General features: G+C 40.2%; 1 protein-coding gene across 1 annotated transcript in view; it reads left to right on the top strand.

The window, feature by feature from the left end:
* The window catches only part of LOC129000023 (interaptin-like), a 175,673-nt gene extending 154,345 nt beyond the window's left edge, over positions 1–21,328 (top strand). The window contains exons 40-44 of the mRNA XM_054426870.1: positions 12,541–12,615; positions 12,906–13,031; positions 14,984–15,114; positions 17,033–17,204; positions 21,107–21,328. Of these exons, the coding sequence (XP_054282845.1) occupies positions 12,541–12,615; positions 12,906–13,031; positions 14,984–15,114; positions 17,033–17,204; positions 21,107–21,253 (651 nt within the window). The 3' untranslated portion in view covers positions 21,254–21,328. The remainder of the gene's footprint in view (positions 1–12,540; positions 12,616–12,905; positions 13,032–14,983; positions 15,115–17,032; positions 17,205–21,106) is intronic.

Here is a 21,328-nt window from a genome sequence, read left to right as displayed (position 1 = left end):
AAGGCGAGCTGTCCGGAGTGTGGAAACTGTTTATGATGATTATATTAAGGTATCTGCAATCCTAAAATGCTATGGGAAGGGAGGAAAACAGGTCCGCGACGAAGGAAGTGGTGAAGGAAGTAGTAAAGGCGAGCTGTTCGGGGTATGGGATCTGTTTATGACAATTAGATTAAGGCATTTGCAATCCTATGATGCTATTAGACGGGAGGAAAACAGGTCCGCGACGTTGGAAGTGGTGAAGGAAGTAGTCAAGGCAAGCTGTCCGGAGTGTGGAAACTGTTTATGACGATTAGATTAAGGTATCTACAATCCAAAAAGGCTATGGGAAGGGAGAAAACAGGTCCGCGATGTAGGAAGTGGTGAAGGAAGTAGTCAAGGCAAGCTGTCCGGAGTGTGGAAACTGTTTATGACGATTAGATTAAGGTATCTACAATCCTTAAATGCTATGGTAAGAGAAGGAAACGGGTCCGCGACGTAGGAAGTGGTGAAGGAAGTAGTAAAGGCGAGCTGTTTGGGTTATGGGATCTGTTTTTGACCATTAGATCAAGGTATTTGCAATCCTATGGTGCTATGGGAAGGGAGGGAAACAGGTCCGCGATGTAGGAAGTGGTGAGGGAAGTCGTCAAGGCAAGCTGTCCGGAGTGTGGAAACTGTTTATGATGATTATATTAAGGTATCTGCAATCCTAAAATGCTATAGGAAGGGAGGAAAACAGGTCCGCGATGTAGGAAGTGGCGAAGGAAGTAGTCAAGGCGAGCTGTCTGGAGTGTGGAAACTGTTTATGATGATTATATTAAGGTATCTGCAATCCTAAAATGCTATAGGAAGGGAGGAAAACAGGTCTGCGATGTAGGAAGTGGTGAAGGAAGTAGTCAAGGTGAGCTGTCTGGTGTGTGGAAACTGTTTATGACGATTAGATTAAGGTATCTACAACCCTAAAATGCTATGGGAAGGGAGTAAAACAGGTCCGCGATGTAGGAAGTGGTGAAGGAAGTAGTCAAGGCGAGCCGTCCGGAGTGTGGAAACTGTTTATGACGATCAGATTAAGGTATCTGCAACTGCAAACCCAAAATGTTATTGGAAGAGAAGGAAACGGGTCCGCGAGGTAGGAAGTGGTGAAGGAAGTAGTAAAGGCGAGCTGTTCGGGGTATGGGATCTGTTTATGACCATTAGATTAAGGTATTGCAATCCTATGATGCTATGGGAAGGGAGGGAAACAGGTCCGTGACGTAGGAAGTGGTAAAGGAAGTAGTAAAGGCAAGCAGTCCGGACTGTGGGAACTGTTTGTGTCGATTAGATTAAGGTATCTGCCATCCTAAAATGCTATGGGAAGGGAGGAAAACAGGTCCCCTATGTGGAAAGTGGTGAAGGAAGTAGTCAAGGCAAGCTGTCCTTAGTGAGGAAACTGTTTATGACGATTAGATTAAGGTATCTACAATCCTTAAATGCTATGGGAGGGGAGGAAAACAAGTGATATAGGAAGTGGTGAAGGAAGTAGTCAAGGCGAGCTGTCTGGGGTGTGGAAACTGTTTATGACGATTAGATTAAGGTATTTGCAATCCTAAAATGCTAATGGAAGGGAGGAAAACAAGTGATGTAGGAAGTGGTGAATAAAGTAGTAAAGGCGAGCTGTTCGGGTTATGGGATATGTTTATGTCTATTAGATCAAGGTATTTGCAATCCTATGGTGCTGTGGGAAGGGAGGGAAACAGGTCCGCGATGTAGGAAGTGGTGAGGGAAGTCGTCAAGGCAAGCTGTCCGGAGTGTGGAAACTGTTTATGACAATTAGATTTAGGTATCTACAATCCTAAAATGCTATGGGAAGGGAGGAAAACAGGTCCGCGATGTAGGAAGTGGCGAAGGAAGTAGTCAAGGCAAGCTGTCCGGAGTGTGGAAACTGTTTATGATGATTATATTAAGGTATCTGCAATCCTAAAATGCTATAGGAAGGGAGGAAAACAGGTCTGCGATGTAGGAAGTGGCGAAGGAAGTAGTCAAGGCGAGCTGTCCGGAGTGTGGAAACTGTTAATGATGATTATATTAAGGTATCTGCAATCCTAAAATGCTATGGGAAGGGAGGAAAACAGGTCCGCTACGAAGGAAGTGGTGAAGGAAGTAGTAAAGGCGAGCTGTTCGGGGTATGGGATCTGTTTATGACAATTAGATTAAGGCATTTGCAATCCTATGATGCTATTAGACGGGAGGAAAACAGGTCCGCGACGTTGGAAGTGGTGAAGGAAGTAGTCAAGGCAAGCTGTCCGGAGTGTGGAAACTGTTTATGACGATTAGATTAAGGTATCTACAATCCAAAAAGGCTATGGGAAGGGAGAAAACAGGTCCGCGATGTAGGAAGTGGTGAAGGAAGTAGTCAAGGCAAGCTGTCCGGAGTGTGGAAACTGTTTATGACGATTAGATTAAGGTATCTACAATCCTTAAATGCTATGGTAAGAGAAGGAAACGGGTCCGCGACTTTGGAAGTGGTGAAGGAAGTAGTAAAGGCGAGCTGTTTGGGTTATGGGATCTGTTTTTGACCATTAGATCAAGGTATTTGCAATCCTATGGTGCTATGGGAAGGGAGGGAAACAGGTCCGCGATGTAGGAAGTGGTGGGGAAGTCGTCAAGGCAAGCTGTCCAGAGTGTGGAAACTGTTTATGACAATTAGATTTAGGTATCTACAATCCTAAAATGCTATGGGAAGGGAGGAAAACAGGTCCGCGATGTAGGAAGTGGCGAAGGAAGTAGTCAAGGCGAGCTGTCCGGAGTGTGGAAACTGTTTATGATGATTATATTAAGGTATCTGCAATCCTAAAATGCTATAGGAAGGGAGGAAAACAGGTCCGCGACGTTGGAAGTGGTGAAGGAAGTAGTCAAGGTGAGCTGTCTGGTGTGTGGAAACTGTTTATGACGATTAGATTAAGGTATCTACAACCCTAAAATGCTATGGGAAGGGAGTAAAACAGGTCCGCGATGTAGGAAGTGGTGAAGGAAGTAGTCAAGGCGAGCCGTCCGGAGTGTGGAAACTGTTTATGACGATCAGATTAAGGTATCTGCAACTGCAAACCCAAAATGTTATTGGAAGAGAAGGAAACGGGTCCGCGAGGTAGGAAGTGGTGAAGGAAGTAGTAAAGGCGAGCTGTTCGGGGTATGGGATCTGTTTATGACCATTAGATTAAGGTATTGCAATCCTATGATGCTATGGGAAGGGAGGGAAACAGGTCCGTGACGTAGGAAGTGGTAAAGGAAGTAGTAAAGGCAAGCAGTCCGGACTGTGGGAACTGTTTGTGTCGATTAGATTAAGGTATCTGCCATCCTAAAATGCTATGGGAAGGGAGGAAAACAAGTGATATAGGAAGTGGTGAAGGAAGTAGTCAAGGCGAGCTGTCCGGGGTGTGGAAACTGTTTATGACGATTAGATTAAGGTATTTGCAATCCTAAAATGCTAATGGAAGGGAGGAAAACAAATGATGTAGGAAGTGGTGAAGGAAGTAGTCAAGGCGAGCTGTCTGGGGTGTGGAAACTGTTTATGACGATTAGATTAAGGTATTTGCAATCCTAAAATGCTAATGGAAGGGAGGAAAACAAGTGATGTAGGAAGTGGTGAATAAAGTAGTAAAGGCGAGCTGTTCGGGTTATGGGATATGTTTATGTCTATTAGATCAAGGTATTTGCAATCCTATGGTGCTGTGGGAAGGGAGGGAAACAGGTCCGCGATGTAGGAAGTGGTGAGGGAAGTCGTCAAGGCAAGCTGTCCGGAGTGTGGAAACTGTTTATGACAATTAGATTTAGGTATCTACAATCCTAAAATGCTATGGGAAGGGAGGAAAACAGGTCCGCGATGTAGGAAGTGGCGAAGGAAGTAGTCAAGGCAAGCTGTCCGGAGTGTGGAAACTGTTTATGATGATTATATTAAGGTATCTGCAATCCTAAAATGCTATAGGAAGGGAGGAAAACAGGTCCGCGATGTAGGAAGTGGTGAGGGAAGTCGTCAAGGCAAGCTGTCCGGAGTGTGGAAACTGTTTATGATGATTATATTAAGGTATCTGCAATCCTAAAATGCTATAGGAAGGGAGGAAAACAGGTCCGCGATGTAGGAAGTGGCGAAGGAAGTAGTCAAGGCGAGCTGTCTGGAGTGTGGAAACTGTTTATGATGATTATATTAAGGTATCTGCAATCCTAAAATGCTATAGGAAGGGAGGAAAACAGGTCTGCGATGTAGGAAGTGGTGAAGGAAGTAGTCAAGGTGAGCTGTCTGGTGTGTGGAAACTGTTTATGACGATTAGATTAAGGTATCTACAACCCTAAAATGCTATGGGAAGGGAGTAAAACAGGTCCGCGATGTAGGAAGTGGTGAAGGAAGTAGTCAAGGCGAGCCGTCCGGAGTGTGGAAACTGTTTATGACGATCAGATTAAGGTATCTGCAACTGCAAACCCAAAATGTTATTGGAAGAGAAGGAAACGGGTCCGCGAGGTAGGAAGTGGTGAAGGAAGTAGTAAAGGCGAGCTGTTCGGGGTATGGGATCTGTTTATGACCATTAGATTAAGGTATTGCAATCCTATGATGCTATGGGAAGGGAGGGAAACAGGTCCGTGACGTAGGAAGTGGTAAAGGAAGTAGTAAAGGCAAGCAGTCCGGACTGTGGGAACTGTTTGTGTCGATTAGATTAAGGTATCTGCCATCCTAAAATGCTATGGGAAGGGAGGAAAACAGGTCCCCTATGTGGAAAGTGGTGAAGGAAGTAGTCAAGGCAAGCTGTCCTTAGTGAGGAAACTGTTTATGACGATTAGATTAAGGTATCTACAATCCTTAAATGCTATGGGAGGGGAGGAAAACAAGTGATATAGGAAGTGGTGAAGGAAGTAGTCAAGGCGAGCTGTCTGGGGTGTGGAAACTGTTTATGACGATTAGATTAAGGTATTTGCAATCCTAAAATGCTAATGGAAGGGAGGAAAACAAGTGATGTAGGAAGTGGTGAATAAAGTAGTAAAGGCGAGCTGTTCGGGTTATGGGATATGTTTATGTCTATTAGATCAAGGTATTTGCAATCCTATGGTGCTGTGGGAAGGGAGGGAAACAGGTCCGCGATGTAGGAAGTGGTGAGGGAAGTCGTCAAGGCAAGCTGTCCGGAGTGTGGAAACTGTTTATGACAATTAGATTTAGGTATCTACAATCCTAAAATGCTATGGGAAGGGAGGAAAACAGGTCCGCGATGTAGGAAGTGGCGAAGGAAGTAGTCAAGGCAAGCTGTCCGGAGTGTGGAAACTGTTTATGATGATTATATTAAGGTATCTGCAATCCTAAAATGCTATAGGAAGGGAGGAAAACAGGTCTGCGATGTAGGAAGTGGCGAAGGAAGTAGTCAAGGCGAGCTGTCCGGAGTGTGGAAACTGTTAATGATGATTATATTAAGGTATCTGCAATCCTAAAATGCTATGGGAAGGGAGGAAAACAGGTCCGCTACGAAGGAAGTGGTGAAGGAAGTAGTAAAGGCGAGCTGTTCGGGGTATGGGATCTGTTTATGACAATTAGATTAAGGCATTTGCAATCCTATGATGCTATTAGACGGGAGGAAAACAGGTCCGCGACGTTGGAAGTGGTGAAGGAAGTAGTCAAGGCAAGCTGTCCGGAGTGTGGAAACTGTTTATGACGATTAGATTAAGGTATCTACAATCCAAAAAGGCTATGGGAAGGGAGAAAACAGGTCCGCGATGTAGGAAGTGGTGAAGGAAGTAGTCAAGGCAAGCTGTTCGGAGTGTGGAAACTGTTTATGACGATTAGATTAAGGTATCTACAATCCTTAAATGCTATGGTAAGAGAAGGAAACGGGTCCGCGACTTTGGAAGTGGTGAAGGAAGTAGTAAAGGCGAGCTGTTTGGGTTATGGGATCTGTTTTTGACCATTAGATCAAGGTATTTGCAATCCTATGGTGCTATGGGAAGGGAGGGAAACAGGTCCGCGATGTAGGAAGTGGTGGGGAAGTCGTCAAGGCAAGCTGTCCAGAGTGTGGAAACTGTTTATGACAATTAGATTTAGGTATCTACAATCCTAAAATGCTATGGGAAGGGAGGAAAACAGGTCCGCGATGTAGGAAGTGGCGAAGGAAGTAGTCAAGGCGAGCTGTCCGGAGTGTGGAAACTGTTTATGATGATTATATTAAGGTATCTGCAATCCTAAAATGCTATAGGAAGGGAGGAAAACAGGTCCGCGACGTTGGAAGTGGTGAAGGAAGTAGTCAAGGTGAGCTGTCTGGTGTGTGGAAACTGTTTATGACGATTAGATTAAGGTATCTACAACCCTAAAATGCTATGGGAAGGGAGTAAAACAGGTCCGCGATGTAGGAAGTGGTGAAGGAAGTAGTCAAGGCGAGCCGTCCGGAGTGTGGAAACTGTTTATGACGATCAGATTAAGGTATCTGCAACTGCAAACCCAAAATGTTATTGGAAGAGAAGGAAACGGGTCCGCGAGGTAGGAAGTGGTGAAGGAAGTAGTAAAGGCGAGCTGTTCGGGGTATGGGATCTGTTTATGACCATTAGATTAAGGTATTGCAATCCTATGATGCTATGGGAAGGGAGGGAAACAGGTCCGTGACGTAGGAAGTGGTAAAGGAAGTAGTAAAGGCAAGCAGTCCGGACTGTGGGAACTGTTTGTGTCGATTAGATTAAGGTATCTGCCATCCTAAAATGCTATGGGAAGGGAGGAAAACAAGTGATATAGGAAGTGGTGAAGGAAGTAGTCAAGGCGAGCTGTCCGGGGTGTGGAAACTGTTTATGACGATTAGATTAAGGTATTTGCAATCCTAAAATGCTAATGGAAGGGAGGAAAACAAATGATGTAGGAAGTGGTGAATAAAGTAGTAAAGGCGAGCTGTTCGGGTTATGGGATATGTTTATGTCTATTAGATCAAGGTATTTGCAATCCAATGGTGCTGTGGGAAGGGAAGTAAACAGGTCCGTGATGTAGGAAGTGGTAAGAGATGTAGTCAAGGCGAGCAGTGCAGAGTGGGGGAACTGTTTAAGCAGTTAGATAAATGTATCTAATATACTTAAATGCTATGAGAAATCAAAGTCAAAGTCAAAGTCCTTTATTCAACCAGATTAACAATACATTGCATTGGCCAAGTCAAGAGATTACATTTATTATGAAACTAATTAACTACCTACTAAATACATTATATACAAATTGTTTTCTTTTATGTTTAATAAGGTTAAAGACTACCAGCAAATTCCCGGACGCTGTAGCAGACCTTATTTATCAACATGGACTTAACTAATTTCCTGAATTTTCTTATGTCCTGTTCGGCTTTCAAAGGGAGAGGGAGGTCATTAAAAAGTTTTACTGCATTGAAGTGGAAATTTTTCTGAAAGAATGTGGTTGAGTGTCGTGATAAAATGATAATGTTTCTAAAATTTAAATCCCAGAAGGGAAGGAAACAGGACTATGACGTAGGAAATGGTGAAGGAAGTAGTAAGGCTTGCAGTGCAGAGTGTGTGAACTGTCTTAGGCAATTACGCAAACAACAATTACGTTAATTTATCTGTAATCCTAAAATACTATGGGAAGAGAGGGAAACAGGTCCATGAAGTAGGGGGTAATGAAGGAAGTAGTAAAGGTGAGCAGTGTTGAGTTTGGGAATGGATTAATGTATCTGCAATGCTAAAATGCTATGGGAAGAGGCTGTAGACTGTAGGTTAAAATGATTACGAAGCACGAATCTATATATATAAAAGGCGAAGCCCTCACTGACTGACTCACTCACTCACTCATCACTAATTCTCCCACTTCCCATTTACCTAGGAGGCTGAAATTCGGTATACTGATTCTTTAGGCATTAAATAGGAAAACTAAGTTGTTTTTATTCTGATCGGACTCTCGGGCTCCGCCCCAGTGGCTCTGGAGTTTCCCATGTTAACCTTATGAGTACTCATATTTAAATGGAATTAATGAATCTTAACAGCTGTTTCATTTAAACAAGTTGGTTCTGTTCTATGATGTTCATAATAGCATTAAAGTTACAAGGATTACCAACAGGGTGCAGCACTATTTTTTTTTTTTTTTTTTTTATTTATGACAACAGCTAATTTGCAACCAAAAGGTGAGTGAGCGTAGCGAACGAACTTCAACCTGGAGGCGAGTTAGCGTAGCGAACGAGCTAACCTGAAGGCAAAGTGAGCGCAGCGAACGAGCTCCAACCTAAAGGTGAGTGAGCGTAGCGAACGAACTTCAACCAGGACGTGATTGAGCCAAGCGAACGAGCTCACTAATGAAGTAAAACGGGGCAAAGCCCGCGGGTACAGCTAGTCGATACATATTTTCGAAACATGCAATCGTTTACAATAGAAATTTACAACTGAGTTGACATCAGCTGATTTTTACTCCATAGAGGCTAAAAATTATTTGTACTCACTAAAGAGTAAAAATGCTACTATAGACCCGCAACGCATGCATTAAAAACTACTGTTTTTACTGCAGTAGGCCTATGACAAAAACAATATCATAAGAACCCTTGATGACTCCGCTCAATTTTGTGGATGCCTCTGCGAACGCCACATAGTTAAGATGAACTGAAGATTACTCGATACAGGGGAAAATAGTTCCGACAAAATATTTATTATCTTACTTAGCCCTCTCCCACCAACCCTCACCCCCCTCTCCCTCACCACATTCCAGTAAACTAATTACATCTGAGATTTTTAATTGACATAAAACTATTACCGTATGCTTAATCCAAAAAAAAAAACAAAAAAAAACAGACAGCACCTCAATTACTTTAGTAGTAGCATTGAAAAACCAAAAATCGTTATCACAAGCCATTTTGAAACTAATATTATTTTGTTTGTATCATATTTTTATCTGCTGTGTTTAGTGAGAGTAAAAGTCAAACAACCACGGGTTTCAATGACTAGAGCGGAGAAAATTTCTGTAGCACTACTTAAGCCAGATCATATAAATGTATCTTATTTTTGTTTAATTGAATGCTGTTACATTAAAGAGTCGTTATTATTTCAGCGATCAAATATCTGTCTATGGTTTGTAATAAAAATGCTTTTCGTAAATTTTTCCCGACATTGTTTTATTTTAACTGTTAAACCCAATTAACTACAACCGATCAAAGATCGGTCCCCACATTAACTATATAGATATCTATATATTTAATTCCGTAAGCGGATCGGTCCCCACGAAATATCTCGGGCTAGGTAAAAGGTGGCTGTTGAGGATTCATTATAAAGCCGAGTGGGCTTTAGCAGTCGGCAATATTGGGTTGATGCTACATAAGAACAATGTAATCTTTTGAACCATGTAGCGCCGTTATTTTTTTAACAAAGAATTAAGTTTGATGTTTAATGGAAAGAGAATTCAATTCTACAGGGTGTTTGCTTTTTATTTTTTTTTTTAGAAAAAAAATTTAATAATTATAGCAAAAATACGTTTGTTTAAGTTTAAAATTTTATGGAGCTTTCTTTAAAGGAAAATTTGAAATCCGAAAAAGCAAACCTCCTGCAACATTTAATTAGTTATCGAATAAAATTTGTTTCAAGAAGATCCGACGTAAAATGTACGCGTGATATGGTTTAAGCAAATGCATGTTTTTGCTGCCCATCGCGGCGGCAACTCGGCGTAGCAGTCTGGCAATCGCTTAGCATTAGGCGGGAACTCAAATCAGGTTATGTTTCTACATTCATGTATAATGTGCTGCTAGCCTCATTTAAAAATATTTTTTTAAATTATTGTCATAAAATTAATAATTATAAAAGAATAATTGTAAGAGAGAAAATGAACTAGGAAAGGGGAGAAACGGTGAGGTTTTGAATACATTTTAAATTAGAATAATACACATCTTATACTAATAATATAAATGTGAAAGTTTGTGTGTTTGTTTAAAGTTCAATCACGCATTAACTACTGGACGGATTGGGCTGAAATTTGGCATGATGATAGCTCACATTCCCGATTAACATATAGGCATATTCTTATCTCAAAAATCCCTTCGGGTTCCGTCCAGTGGCTCTATAGTTCCCCCATGTTAACCTTATGAGTATTCATATTTAAAGGGAATTAAAGAATTTAGTCAGCTGTTTCAACTAAAAAAGTTGGTTCTATGATATGTAAAAGCATTAAAAAGTTATAAGATTTACCCACAATATTTTTTTTGCATTTATGAAAACAGCTAATTTGAACTAAGCAGCAACAAAAAACTGTGATACGTAATGAGAACTAACTGTCAAAGTAGGTTTGTTTACAGTTATGTTTTTTGTCGTAAAATGGGGTTGAATTAAGCTAGTCAGGTTTGCCTTTTTTTACAATTAAATTCACTCATTCATTAATTGGTCATTACCACCATCGCCCAAATTAAAGCCAATTAATTCCCAATTTTGTTTCATTAAGGTTTAAGATGCTTAAAGGAGTTTAATAAACACCATCTAGAATAACCAGATGTTAGTCGTGAACTGCAAACTACTGCTACGTTCATAAAATAAAACAACTCCTAATGAAAGGTTACTTTGCTAAACGTTGGCAGTGAGGAGTGAACTAATGCTGAGTGCTGACACAGCCTAGTCACCTTCGTCACCTTCACCACCACCACCACCACGAGTGGCCTCTGAATATCTAACACTGTCACAGAAAACGACAATAGCAGTTTTTTATTGATTAATTAGATGTTTTACTGAGGATACAAATATTAGTGAAAATGTAGTATGTTTAGCATTTACAATTAAGATCTACTCTAAAAGTTTGAAACTGCTCATTATTAAATACCATTGTACCATTGTGCTACTGCTATTGAAGTGATCTTGAAAGTTTACTTTTTGAACAGTTTCTAAATAAATATGCATTGTATTCCGATTGACATAGCACATAATTAATATTACTAGGTGGCGTTCGCAGAGGCATCCACAAAATTGAGCGGAGTCATCAAGGGTTCATATTATATTGTTTTTGTCATACTGCAGTAAAAACAGTCGTTTTTAACGCATGCGTTGCGGGTCTAAAGTAGCATTTTTACTCTTTGGGGAGTAAAATCGTTTTTAGCCTCTATGGAGTAAAAATCAGCTGTTGTCAACTCAGTTGTAAATCTCTATTGTAAACTATTGCATGTATCGAAAATATGTATCGATTTGTGCTTCGTAATCATTTTAACATACAGTCTACAGTCTCTTCCCATAACATTTTAGCATTGCAGATACATTAATCCATTCCCACACTCAGCACTGCTCACCTTTACTACTTCCTTGACCACCCCTTACGTCGTGGACCTGTTTCCCTCTCTTCCCATAGCATTTTAGGATTGCAGATACATTAATCTAATTGCCAAAGACGGTTCCCACACTCTGCACTGCAAGCCTTACTACTTCCTTCACCATTTCCTACGTCATACACCTGTTTCCTTCTCTTCTCATAGCATTTTATTATTAGATACATTTATCTAACTGCACAAACGGTTCCCCCACTCTGCACTGCCAGCCATTACTACTTCCTTCACCACTTCCTACGTCGTGGGGCCTGTTTCCTTCCCTGCTCATAGCATTTTAGGATTGAAGATACATTAATATAACTGCCACAGGCGGTTATCACACTATGCTCATACTTTACTACTTCCTAAGCCACTTCCTACATCGTGGACCTGTTTTCATCACTTTACATAGCATTTTAGTATTTTAGATACGTAAATCTAATTGCCACAAACATTCCCCACACTCCACACTGCTAGCCTTTACTACTTCTTTCACCATTTTCTCTGCCGTGGGCATGCTTACATCCCTTCTCATAGCATTTTAGGATTGCAGATACCTTAATCTGATCGTCATAAAAAGTTCCCACCCTCCAGACTGCTCGCCTTTAATACTTCCTTCGCCACTTCCTACGTCACGGGCCTGTTCCTCTCTCTTCCCATAGAATTTTAAGACTGTAGATACCTTAATCTAATCGTCAAAAACAGTTCCCACACTCCGAACAGCTCACCTTGACTACTTCCTTCACCACTTCCTACGTCTCGGACATGTTTCCCTCCCTTTCCCATAGAATTTTACGAATGCAGATACCTAAATCTAATCGTCATAAACAGTTTTCACACTCCAGACTGCTCACCTTTACTACTTCCTTATTTGTTTTCCTACGTCACGGACCTCAAGCTAGTGTCGTCATTTTATTATATTTATGATACATACCGTTTCTGTTCTAATATCTGTGGAATAATGCTATCAGATATTTCTTTATCTACTACATTCAAAAGATAACAGCTGATCATATGTCTTTGTTTATGTGTCAAATACTGCTTCCATAAGGATTACATTGAAACTTTGAGACCCAGTGGGGCGGATTCCTGAGAGACTTTTTTAACGCCATATAGATGTTGGCACTCACCGATATGGTCTTTATTGCCATGCAAAATTTGAAAACGATTGATTCAGCCGTCTAGGAGGAGTTTGCGTATTATGAAATGCATAAGAGTCGACGTATAAGAGCTTCGCTCAATTATTGATTACAAGTGTCTAATACTACTGAGGAAGTCTCTAAGCCTTTAAAGTTATTCATATTTCTTACAGATAAGAGAACAATTTTCTAAGAAAGAGGAAGAAAACTTTCACTTAAAAACACAAATGAAACAAATAACGCTGCAGGTAATTATTACTAATCATATTTATTATCCTAATGTTTTTTTAATAGTCAAATAAAATTCTTAGATAAATGAGCATGTCATCCTTAGACATCCTTCCAAACTATATTGACTTACATTTTAGATTCAACTTCAAAGCTAAACTGGCTAAGCTTTTGAACTGTTTAGTTTTATGGTTATTCTTTGCCAGTACTTTTTACACTAGTAATGTAATGAATATATTTGAAAGAATTTTGCACTGTAGTATTTTTATGAACTTTTTCTGAATTTTTGTGTTTTTGTAAAATGTTTTAGAGGGATACAATACTTTCAGACTTGGAATTAGCTACACAGGAGATAAGTAGGCTGAAGAATAATAACTCCAGTTTGCAATCAACAATCAAAAGATTGGAAAAGAGCAATGCTCAGTTTTCGGAACAGGTAAAATTATATTGATACTTTTTCTGTAAATTTAAACCTAGGCAAATTAATCTGTGTTTACCAGTTAGAAAAACTTTGAATTAACTGATACAATCTACAGTGAATTTATTTTTAAAGTGTTTATCATCAATCTCTAGTAAATAGTTCAGTAGTGATTTCATTGTTTTATTGAACTCATTAATCGTGTAATGAAGTTAAAATTTACTCTCTAATTCAAGCAGGAATGTTGCAACTTCAGCGTGTATTGCTAACTTGTGAATGCCATGTTCTTGCTTGTCGGCAGAAATGTAGCTAAGTGCTTGTCGGATTGTGGGAAAGGTGTGTCAGTGTCGGTCATGTCAGCAATTCCTAAATCTATTTACATATTTCTAGACACATTTGCAAACATTCATAAACAATACTTTGTATCTTGTGAACTATTTTCTACACTAGAATTCCTGTGCTGGTGACAGAACAGTTTTTATCAATAATGTCTGTAAATTGATTTTTATTATTATAATACATAGGTAGTGGCGTTCCTATCTTAAATTATTAATCATTGAATGATAATTAATTGATAATACACTTCGGTCACAGACATATTATATTGTCTGTGCTTCGGTATTGCATTTAGAAAAACAAAATGCCATTTTAGCCCTTGTAACTTATTATATTGATTTCCTTATATAGGTTTCACCTAATGTAATGTCCAAATACCTTAAAAAATTCCTCTTGGTGTAAACTATTATTTAAGAAATTAATTCATACTTTGGAGGTTAAGTTCTAGTTGATGTTTACTATATTCTCATGAGATTAGTAGAGGAATATAAAACTGATCGGTTAAACTTCCTAATGTGTAGTGGTAATGATTTGATTCTCCACTCAAACTCAACTAACATTAACCATGTTTTTTTGTTTTAGCGAATGTCCCATAGGGAATAAGCTATTACCGTAGTACTAATGGTAAGACCTGGACCCAGGACCGATTTACTTTTTCGTTTTGAGGTCCCTAGAGACCAAAAACACCATCCGTTCAAATTCATATATATATATTTATATATGTGTCCGTTAGCGCGATAACTCGAGCAAAAATCATCCGATTTTGATGAAATTTGGTACAAACGTGTAAACCTACGTTTATTTGAACGAGTTCGCAAACCAGCATGATCGGACCATGGGAACGGGGGTTTATAAGGGGTTTTTTGGGGCAAAAATTGGGTTTTCCCATTTTTGACCCTAAAAACTTAAAATTTAGCATTTTCTTTCCAAACCATTTTGTAGAGCTTTAAAAAATAAATGATTTAGTATATTGAAGCGTTATTATGCGCCTAATGGTTACAGAGAAAATTCCAAAATACTGTAAATTTAAAATTCCCATGTTATTCTTATGGAGAATAAGTAAACTGTAGTAGTTTGCTTGTTTATGATCATACATTTTGATCAAATTTGGAAAATGCATTCATTTAATACTAAGCTATTAACATTTTACAAAAAACACCTTTTTACCCTCCCTGTTGCAGCAAACCTAAGTACTCGTTAAACTAATGTTATTTAAATTGGTAATAAATGAGATATTTTTAAGGAGACATTTTAGTGTAAATCCAATCAGGCAAATGGAAATTCATCGCTTAGTCTGCAGGTTTGCTGCAGCGGGGGTATTTATTTACTAGTTTTGCTCCTAAGTAGGTTATATAGTAAATACAAAGATTTTTTGTCCTTAGAAGAAACATCTGTTCCCAGAAAGTTGCTTCTATTGTTTGTGAAAAGTTGACAGATAATGTCAACTTTCTTAGATGTTTCTGAGAAATTTTCAACTGTTTCTGAGGAAAAAGGAGAGTTGCAGTAAAGCATAAAGTGTCAACTAAGAAGGGGTCGAGAGAAGACCAACTACTAGTAGGCCTAATCTAAGCTGATCAGTTATTTACCAGCTTTACATGTGTTGTCATGGTGAGTTATTTGTGTTGTTGTGACAGTTGGTTTACGAGAGTGATCACTCGGCTCACCTACAGCCCAACATTGAGGTACAGAGGGAGATCAGCACTGCTCTCACCAGCCAACTGAGAGGAGTCAAACAGAAGCTGCATGCCACCAAACATGATTACAAGTAAACAGTATACACCACCAGTGCACAATAGCTTAGAGTATATACCTTTGTTGTATTTAGATGATGAGTTTTGTAGCTTCATTGCTCTAGCCTAATCTTTCAGGCTATTGGTTCAACGTTTGGACCAATTATTTTGCTCTGGTCATGAGTAATTATGCTTTATAGTGTTTTATGACCCTCTTACCTAGTTTTCAATGTTTTCTTTGTTACTTAAGACAACAAGTGTTTAGACGGTCATAGTTGAGAATGAAAAAAAAATAAAAACTAGTAGTTTGTTATCAAACTAGTGTGACAAATTGTGTATGTAACCTATTTTATCCTACTCATTGCATTATTGCTGAAGGTGAAAATTAAAATACTTTAATGCTTAATACTTTACTTTACTGTTACTTCTGGTGCTGCCCAAGAATCCATACTCGGCCCAGACCTCTGGAATGTTGCTTATGACAGCCTTCTGAGATCTGAAATGCCTGAGGAAATTGTTTTGGTTGGGTACGCAGACGACGTTGCAGCTTTGATAGCTAGCACAGTGTTGAGCTGGCTCAGCTAAAGCTGAACCGAGTAATGCCTACCATAAACGCATGGATGGCAGACCACAGTCTTTCACTTGCTTTGAGTAAAACCGAGATCGTGATTTTGAGAAAAAAAACGGATCGACACTATCGTGCTGTTGAGGGTGGGGGCCGTCGAGGTCCAAACAGTTCGTTCTGCCAAGTACCATGGGGTCATGGTGGACAGCAAGCTTAGCTGGTGGGATCACATCTTCATACAGCGGACAAGGCCGCTAGGGTGGTTTCTTCTCTTAGCCGATTGATGGCCAATGTCGGAGGGCCTCGGTCCAGTCGTAGAAGGCTATTAATGTCTTCGGTGCAATTTGTATTCTTGTACGGTGCGGAGGTGTGTGCAGAGGCTCTCAATAAGGAGGTATATAGGATGCGGCTAGCCCGGGAACAGGAGACATGGTCCACAGCATTGGGAAACGCCCTCCTGGAGGCTCAATGGTTTGTAGGACTCTTGTCGGTGGACACGGTCATACCAATGATGACGGGGGGTGAGGGCAATTGGACCTGTGTGTCACATTACATCCAGGGTATTCTCCGCGCCAAGAAGCTCGACCTTGACCGGGTTGGGGTGTAGGTCATAACGAATCTAAATGCCAGAAACCAGAAACGGTGCGAGCCCTGGGGGCTTAGGTCACATGTTACCCTGACTTGAAGTAATGTGACAAACAATTCCAGGTCTTGTCCAACAGAGTAGAGGGGGTTTGTTTTAGTGAGTAGTTTGATAAATTCAGGAGTCTCACACTACAGGCTGGCTACCTTTGTGCGTAAACGCATTTTCCCTCCTCTCTCTAAAAAAAACATTTAATTTGAAATGGCGACCATACGAATGTAGGTACATATTTTAAGCCAAGTATGAATAGAGATGAGTGTATAGGTACACTGATGTTCCCTGTTTTGAAGAGACTAGTTGCTAACATTTTGAATTATATATATCATTGCTCTATTTTATGTTTCACAGTATAGTTGTTTAGTTTATTGAGGTCATGGGAAATAGTTGCTATTGTTATGACCAATGTATTTTTAAAATTTGATTGTGAATGTTACTTCGACAAAGGGCAACAGTGATGTTCTATATTAAAAGACTGTATACAGAACCATCATGATTTATTGAAAGACAAGCCTTGAATAGGGTTGACAGCAGATTGATCGTAAATTTAACGATTTTTGTAAATGTTCAAAATGGTTAGTATTATTTTTGTGCTATCCTACCTGTCAGCTTCTATGACCTTGTCATGTCCAACTCTGGTCGGATAGCTCAGTCTCTGGGGTATTTTGAACAAAATATCTAGGAAGTTGTTTGTTACACACCCTTTAAACTTTTTCTTGATGATTTCATTTACCTTTTTGTATTGCAGATTACTTCAAACAGCTTACGAGGATCTGAACCGTAAGTACACGATGCTGCAGCGAGGGGAGAGAGACTTGGAGGGGATGAAAGAGGCGAAACCTGTGTCCAAGACTGAGTCTCATTGTAGACCTTGTTTGGCCAAATCATCAAAGTCTGTCAATTACATAAAAACACCAGAGGTAAATTAAATGTTCTGAATTGAACATTATAGTAGTATTTGGATATTTGCAGTGTTGTGAATTGGTTACATAATGTTCGCAGTATAGGAGATTTCCTATGTTCACTGGAAGACAGTTGGGGAATACTTAAATTAAACTAGGCGATTCTCCTTTTTGTCGTAGTAAATCAATAGGTACATGTTTACATCTCTTATCGTCTCAAACAAAAACATTTTTCCGAAGTAAAATGAAACTGAGTATATAAAATTCTGGTTCCTTCTTTAATTTTTGAAGCGAGTACAATGAAAAATACCCAGAGTTTGTAAACAATCAAGAGGAGAGCAGTTAGCATACCTTGAAGAGGTTCAGATTTGCAATAGAACATACAGGAGACAGAACACAGTATTTCGTCCCTTTGTCAAATGTAGAGAATGTGAAAGTGAGTTTACATAAATCTCATTTTGTAAGCTCTTTTTCATTTTACTACACTTGGACAAAATATAGTGTTCTGTGTGTCTTCTACACATGTTCTATGGTCTACCTGTACTTCAAGGTAAACCAACTGCTATCCTCTTTAGTCTTCAATTCTAAGTCCTGACCTATATCCTTTCCTTGAACAAAACCAAGTGTCTTATCTTATCTTATCTAACAGGGGCAGGTCGAGACCTTAAAGCACTTAATCCGAAATCAAATTATTGCGCACCCCAGACAATTGCTTTCTTGTTGACCTACAAGTTAAGGCGCCCAATGAATGCCTGTAGCCATATTTCCAAGAGTTATCAATCTAGCGTCAGAGAGCTCGTTACAATCAAAGAGTAAGTGATCAGCTGTCTCTTCTGACCTATCACAGTACCTACAGATCGGTTCACCATCATATAAGCCCATCCATTGTAAATGTTTCCTGAATCTTCCATGACCAGTTATCAGTTCAACAGTTAATTTAATTCTTCGTCTGTCTAGTCTCAAGAGGTCAGAGGCGACCTTTTTAGAAGGCCTAAACAGAGTAAGCTTGCTGACCCTAAGAAGGGGAACATCGACCCAGCGTTTGCAATGCTTTTCCTTGGCCCATGACGCAATCGAAGAACATGCACTGTTTCGTGAGATGCCACAGAAGGGTTGTGGGCCTATTATTGATGTCACAGAGGCAGTATTTGCCAATCTGTCTGCAGCTTCATTACCTTTAATGCCTGAGTGTCCTGGCACTCAGCAAAGCGTAAGGTCATTTCTCCTACCCAACTCAGACACAGAAGCAAGACAGTCCCACACGAGCCTGGAGTTGAATTCGTAAGAGTTTAATGCTTTTAAGGTCGCTTGACTATCAGTATAGATATTGATTGTTTTGTCTTTGATATCTTTGTTAAGATGTTCTCGAGCACAAACCAGAATGGCAGTGACCTCTGCTTGAAAAACAGTTGGGTACACCCCCATTGGAAGACAAATGCCAGTGCCTCCATTTGTCCAATGCACACCTGCTCCAGTGCCCCCATTATTGATCTTAGAACCATCAGTATAGCATTCTAAATCACCTGTGGGTATGGGTCCTTTTCCGCCAGACCAATCCTTCCTATCTGGTATTAGTACTTTGAAAGGCTTTCCAAAGGAGTATTTTTTGGACATGTGATCTGAAGGCAAGTCCAATTCATCATTATGTACCACCTGAACAATTTTGGAGTGCCCTTTATTGTTTCCTGAGGTTATCCATAAGTTTTCGCATCTAAGGCGTTGGGCTGTTTTACTTGCTACCACCTTGATGTAAATGTCGATAGGTAGCATATCAAGCAGACAGTCTAGAGCCGCTCCAGGACAGCTGCTTACTGCCCCAGTTATCATTATAAGAGCAAGCCTTTGAACTCCTGCTAAAGCTTTGACAGCTATAGTAGATTCCATCTTTGGCCACCACACAAGCGAACCATAAGTAAGGGCGGGTCGAACAACAGATACATACAGCCAGTGCAAAAGTTTAGGCTGTAACCCCCATGTGCCACTTACCATCCGCCTGCATGCCATAAGGGACCATTTGCCACGCTCAGTGACTTTTTGAAGATGTGGTCCCCAGTGAAGTGATCTGTCCAAAATTACACCAAGATACTTCACCTGATTTTGCAGCTCTATTACAGTGCCCTGCAGTCTTAGTGGGCCGATCCCATCCAGTTTCCTCCTTCTTGTGAAGGGTACCATTACAACTTTCCTGGGATTTATAGAGAGCCCAACTTCCTGGCACCAACGGTCCACTACCCTTAAAGCTCTATTCATAAGGTCTGTTATGGTTCCGTGGAACTTTCCAACCACAAGGATTGCAACATCATCAGTGTAACCTAAGGCGAAAACCCCTCTTTCATTGAGGGTCCTTATAAGGTCATCTGCTACCAAATTCCAAAGGAGGGGAGAGAGAACCCCCCCCCCCTGAGGGCATCCTCGAGTAGTTCTTGCCTCGATAGTGTCATTATGGAGTGAGAGCCTAACCTTCCTACTGTGAAGCAAGGATTCAATCCATCTACATATTATAGCCTACCGTGAAAACCAAGTGTTTTAATACGATTATCAAATACATATGGTGTGAAAATAATTTATATTAACTGTATGAATTGATTGATAGGTCAATGCTATTGAAACCGCTCAAGATTTGATAATAGTACAATTCAATCAGGTTTCTTCTTACCATACTCACCGCCTGATAATATTTGTTTAAGTAATAGATGTAGCAATACCTTATAGAATATGTTTATGTATATTTGAATGGGAGGTTGCAGTGTGTAGTTATTAACGGCTCGACATCGGCTACTCAACTTGTACCCTATGGGGTACCGCAATGCTCAGTGCTGGGTCCCCTACTGTTCATTTTACACATCAACGACCTTAGTGTTGAGGGGGGAGTGCTAATGTTCGCATATGACACCACTCTTCTCAGTAGGGGGCGGAACCTTAATGAATTGATTGCTAACCAGGAACTGGCTTTCGACCAAGCTAAGACATGGTTCCAGTGTAATAAGCTACAACTGAACGAGTCAAAAACCCAGTTACTACTCTGCAGTCTCAGCGAAATAGAATTTCACAATGCCGCTGATCCCGTAAAACTGTTGGGTTTCACTCTGGACCGTAAGCTATCCTGGGATAAACACATTGATGTGATCACCAAGAGATTGTCCAGAGTCTTGATCCTGCTGCGGAAGCTTCAGAGCCTACTTGACAGCAAATACCTAACAGTGGTTTATCATGCCCTGTTCCATTCTCACATCAGCTATGGACTGCTTCTTTGGGGGCACGCTTCGGAGTGCTACGGACTGCTTTTGCTGCAGAAGGCAGCGGTGAGAATTATCACCTCTAGTGATTACCTAGATCACTGCCGGCCCCTGTTTCGGAGTTTGGACATACTCACCGTACCGTCTAACTACATCCTGGTTTCGCTGGTTTATGTTAAGCGACATGAGGCCTCCTTCACCACCAGAACCGAAATACATGACCACTACGTAAGAAGCAGATCTAATCTGGACATCCCGAGGCGCAGGCTAGTTAAGACCTCAAAGCACTTCCCGGACTTGGCGTTGAATATGTTCAATAAGCTTCCAACTAGAGTTAGGCTGCTTGAGAAAAACCGCTTTGAACGTCTTGGTGCGGTGACTGAAGGACATGGCTTTTTACTCAATTGACGAGTTTTTTGCCGATTCACTCTCCTCCCTGCTCGCCATTTGTACTCTGTAAATATTAATGATAGTTAAATGTTTTTATAATTAATTTTATGTATGAAGTGATGTTTTAATTTTTTATTGACATGAACAATCCAGTTTTCTCTGGTAAAAGTTCACGGCAGAAGGTAGAAGGTAAAAGGTAGAAGCCTTTCTCTTGTCAAACTTCTAATTGAATTATAGAATAATAAAAAACTGATTTCTCCTAGTTAAGGGCTTCTTAAAATCTGGCATTTTCAGAACATGAGGAGTCAGGACCATTTTGACCATTTGCCTCATTCCAAGTCGTGGCACGAAGACAAAGATTTGGAGAGAAGATGGAAGCGGAAGCTACAAGATGTTATAAGAGGCGGAGATGTGATGCATAACTCGTCTTCCAGCAACTGAACACAAGTGTGTCGACAACAATATTTTGATACGTATTTTAAAATTGTAATAAAGGTCTATGCTTGCTGTATTTAA

Source organism: Macrosteles quadrilineatus, unplaced genomic scaffold (genome assembly GCF_028750875.1).
Source record: "Macrosteles quadrilineatus isolate MER2022 unplaced genomic scaffold, UCM_ALF_1.0 Scaffold_8__2_contigs__length_117827958, whole genome shotgun sequence".
Classification (NCBI taxonomy): domain Eukaryota; kingdom Metazoa; phylum Arthropoda; class Insecta; order Hemiptera; family Cicadellidae; genus Macrosteles; species Macrosteles quadrilineatus.
The sequence above is the reverse complement of the archived record's forward strand: the minus strand, read 5'-3'. Positions and strand labels throughout refer to the sequence as shown.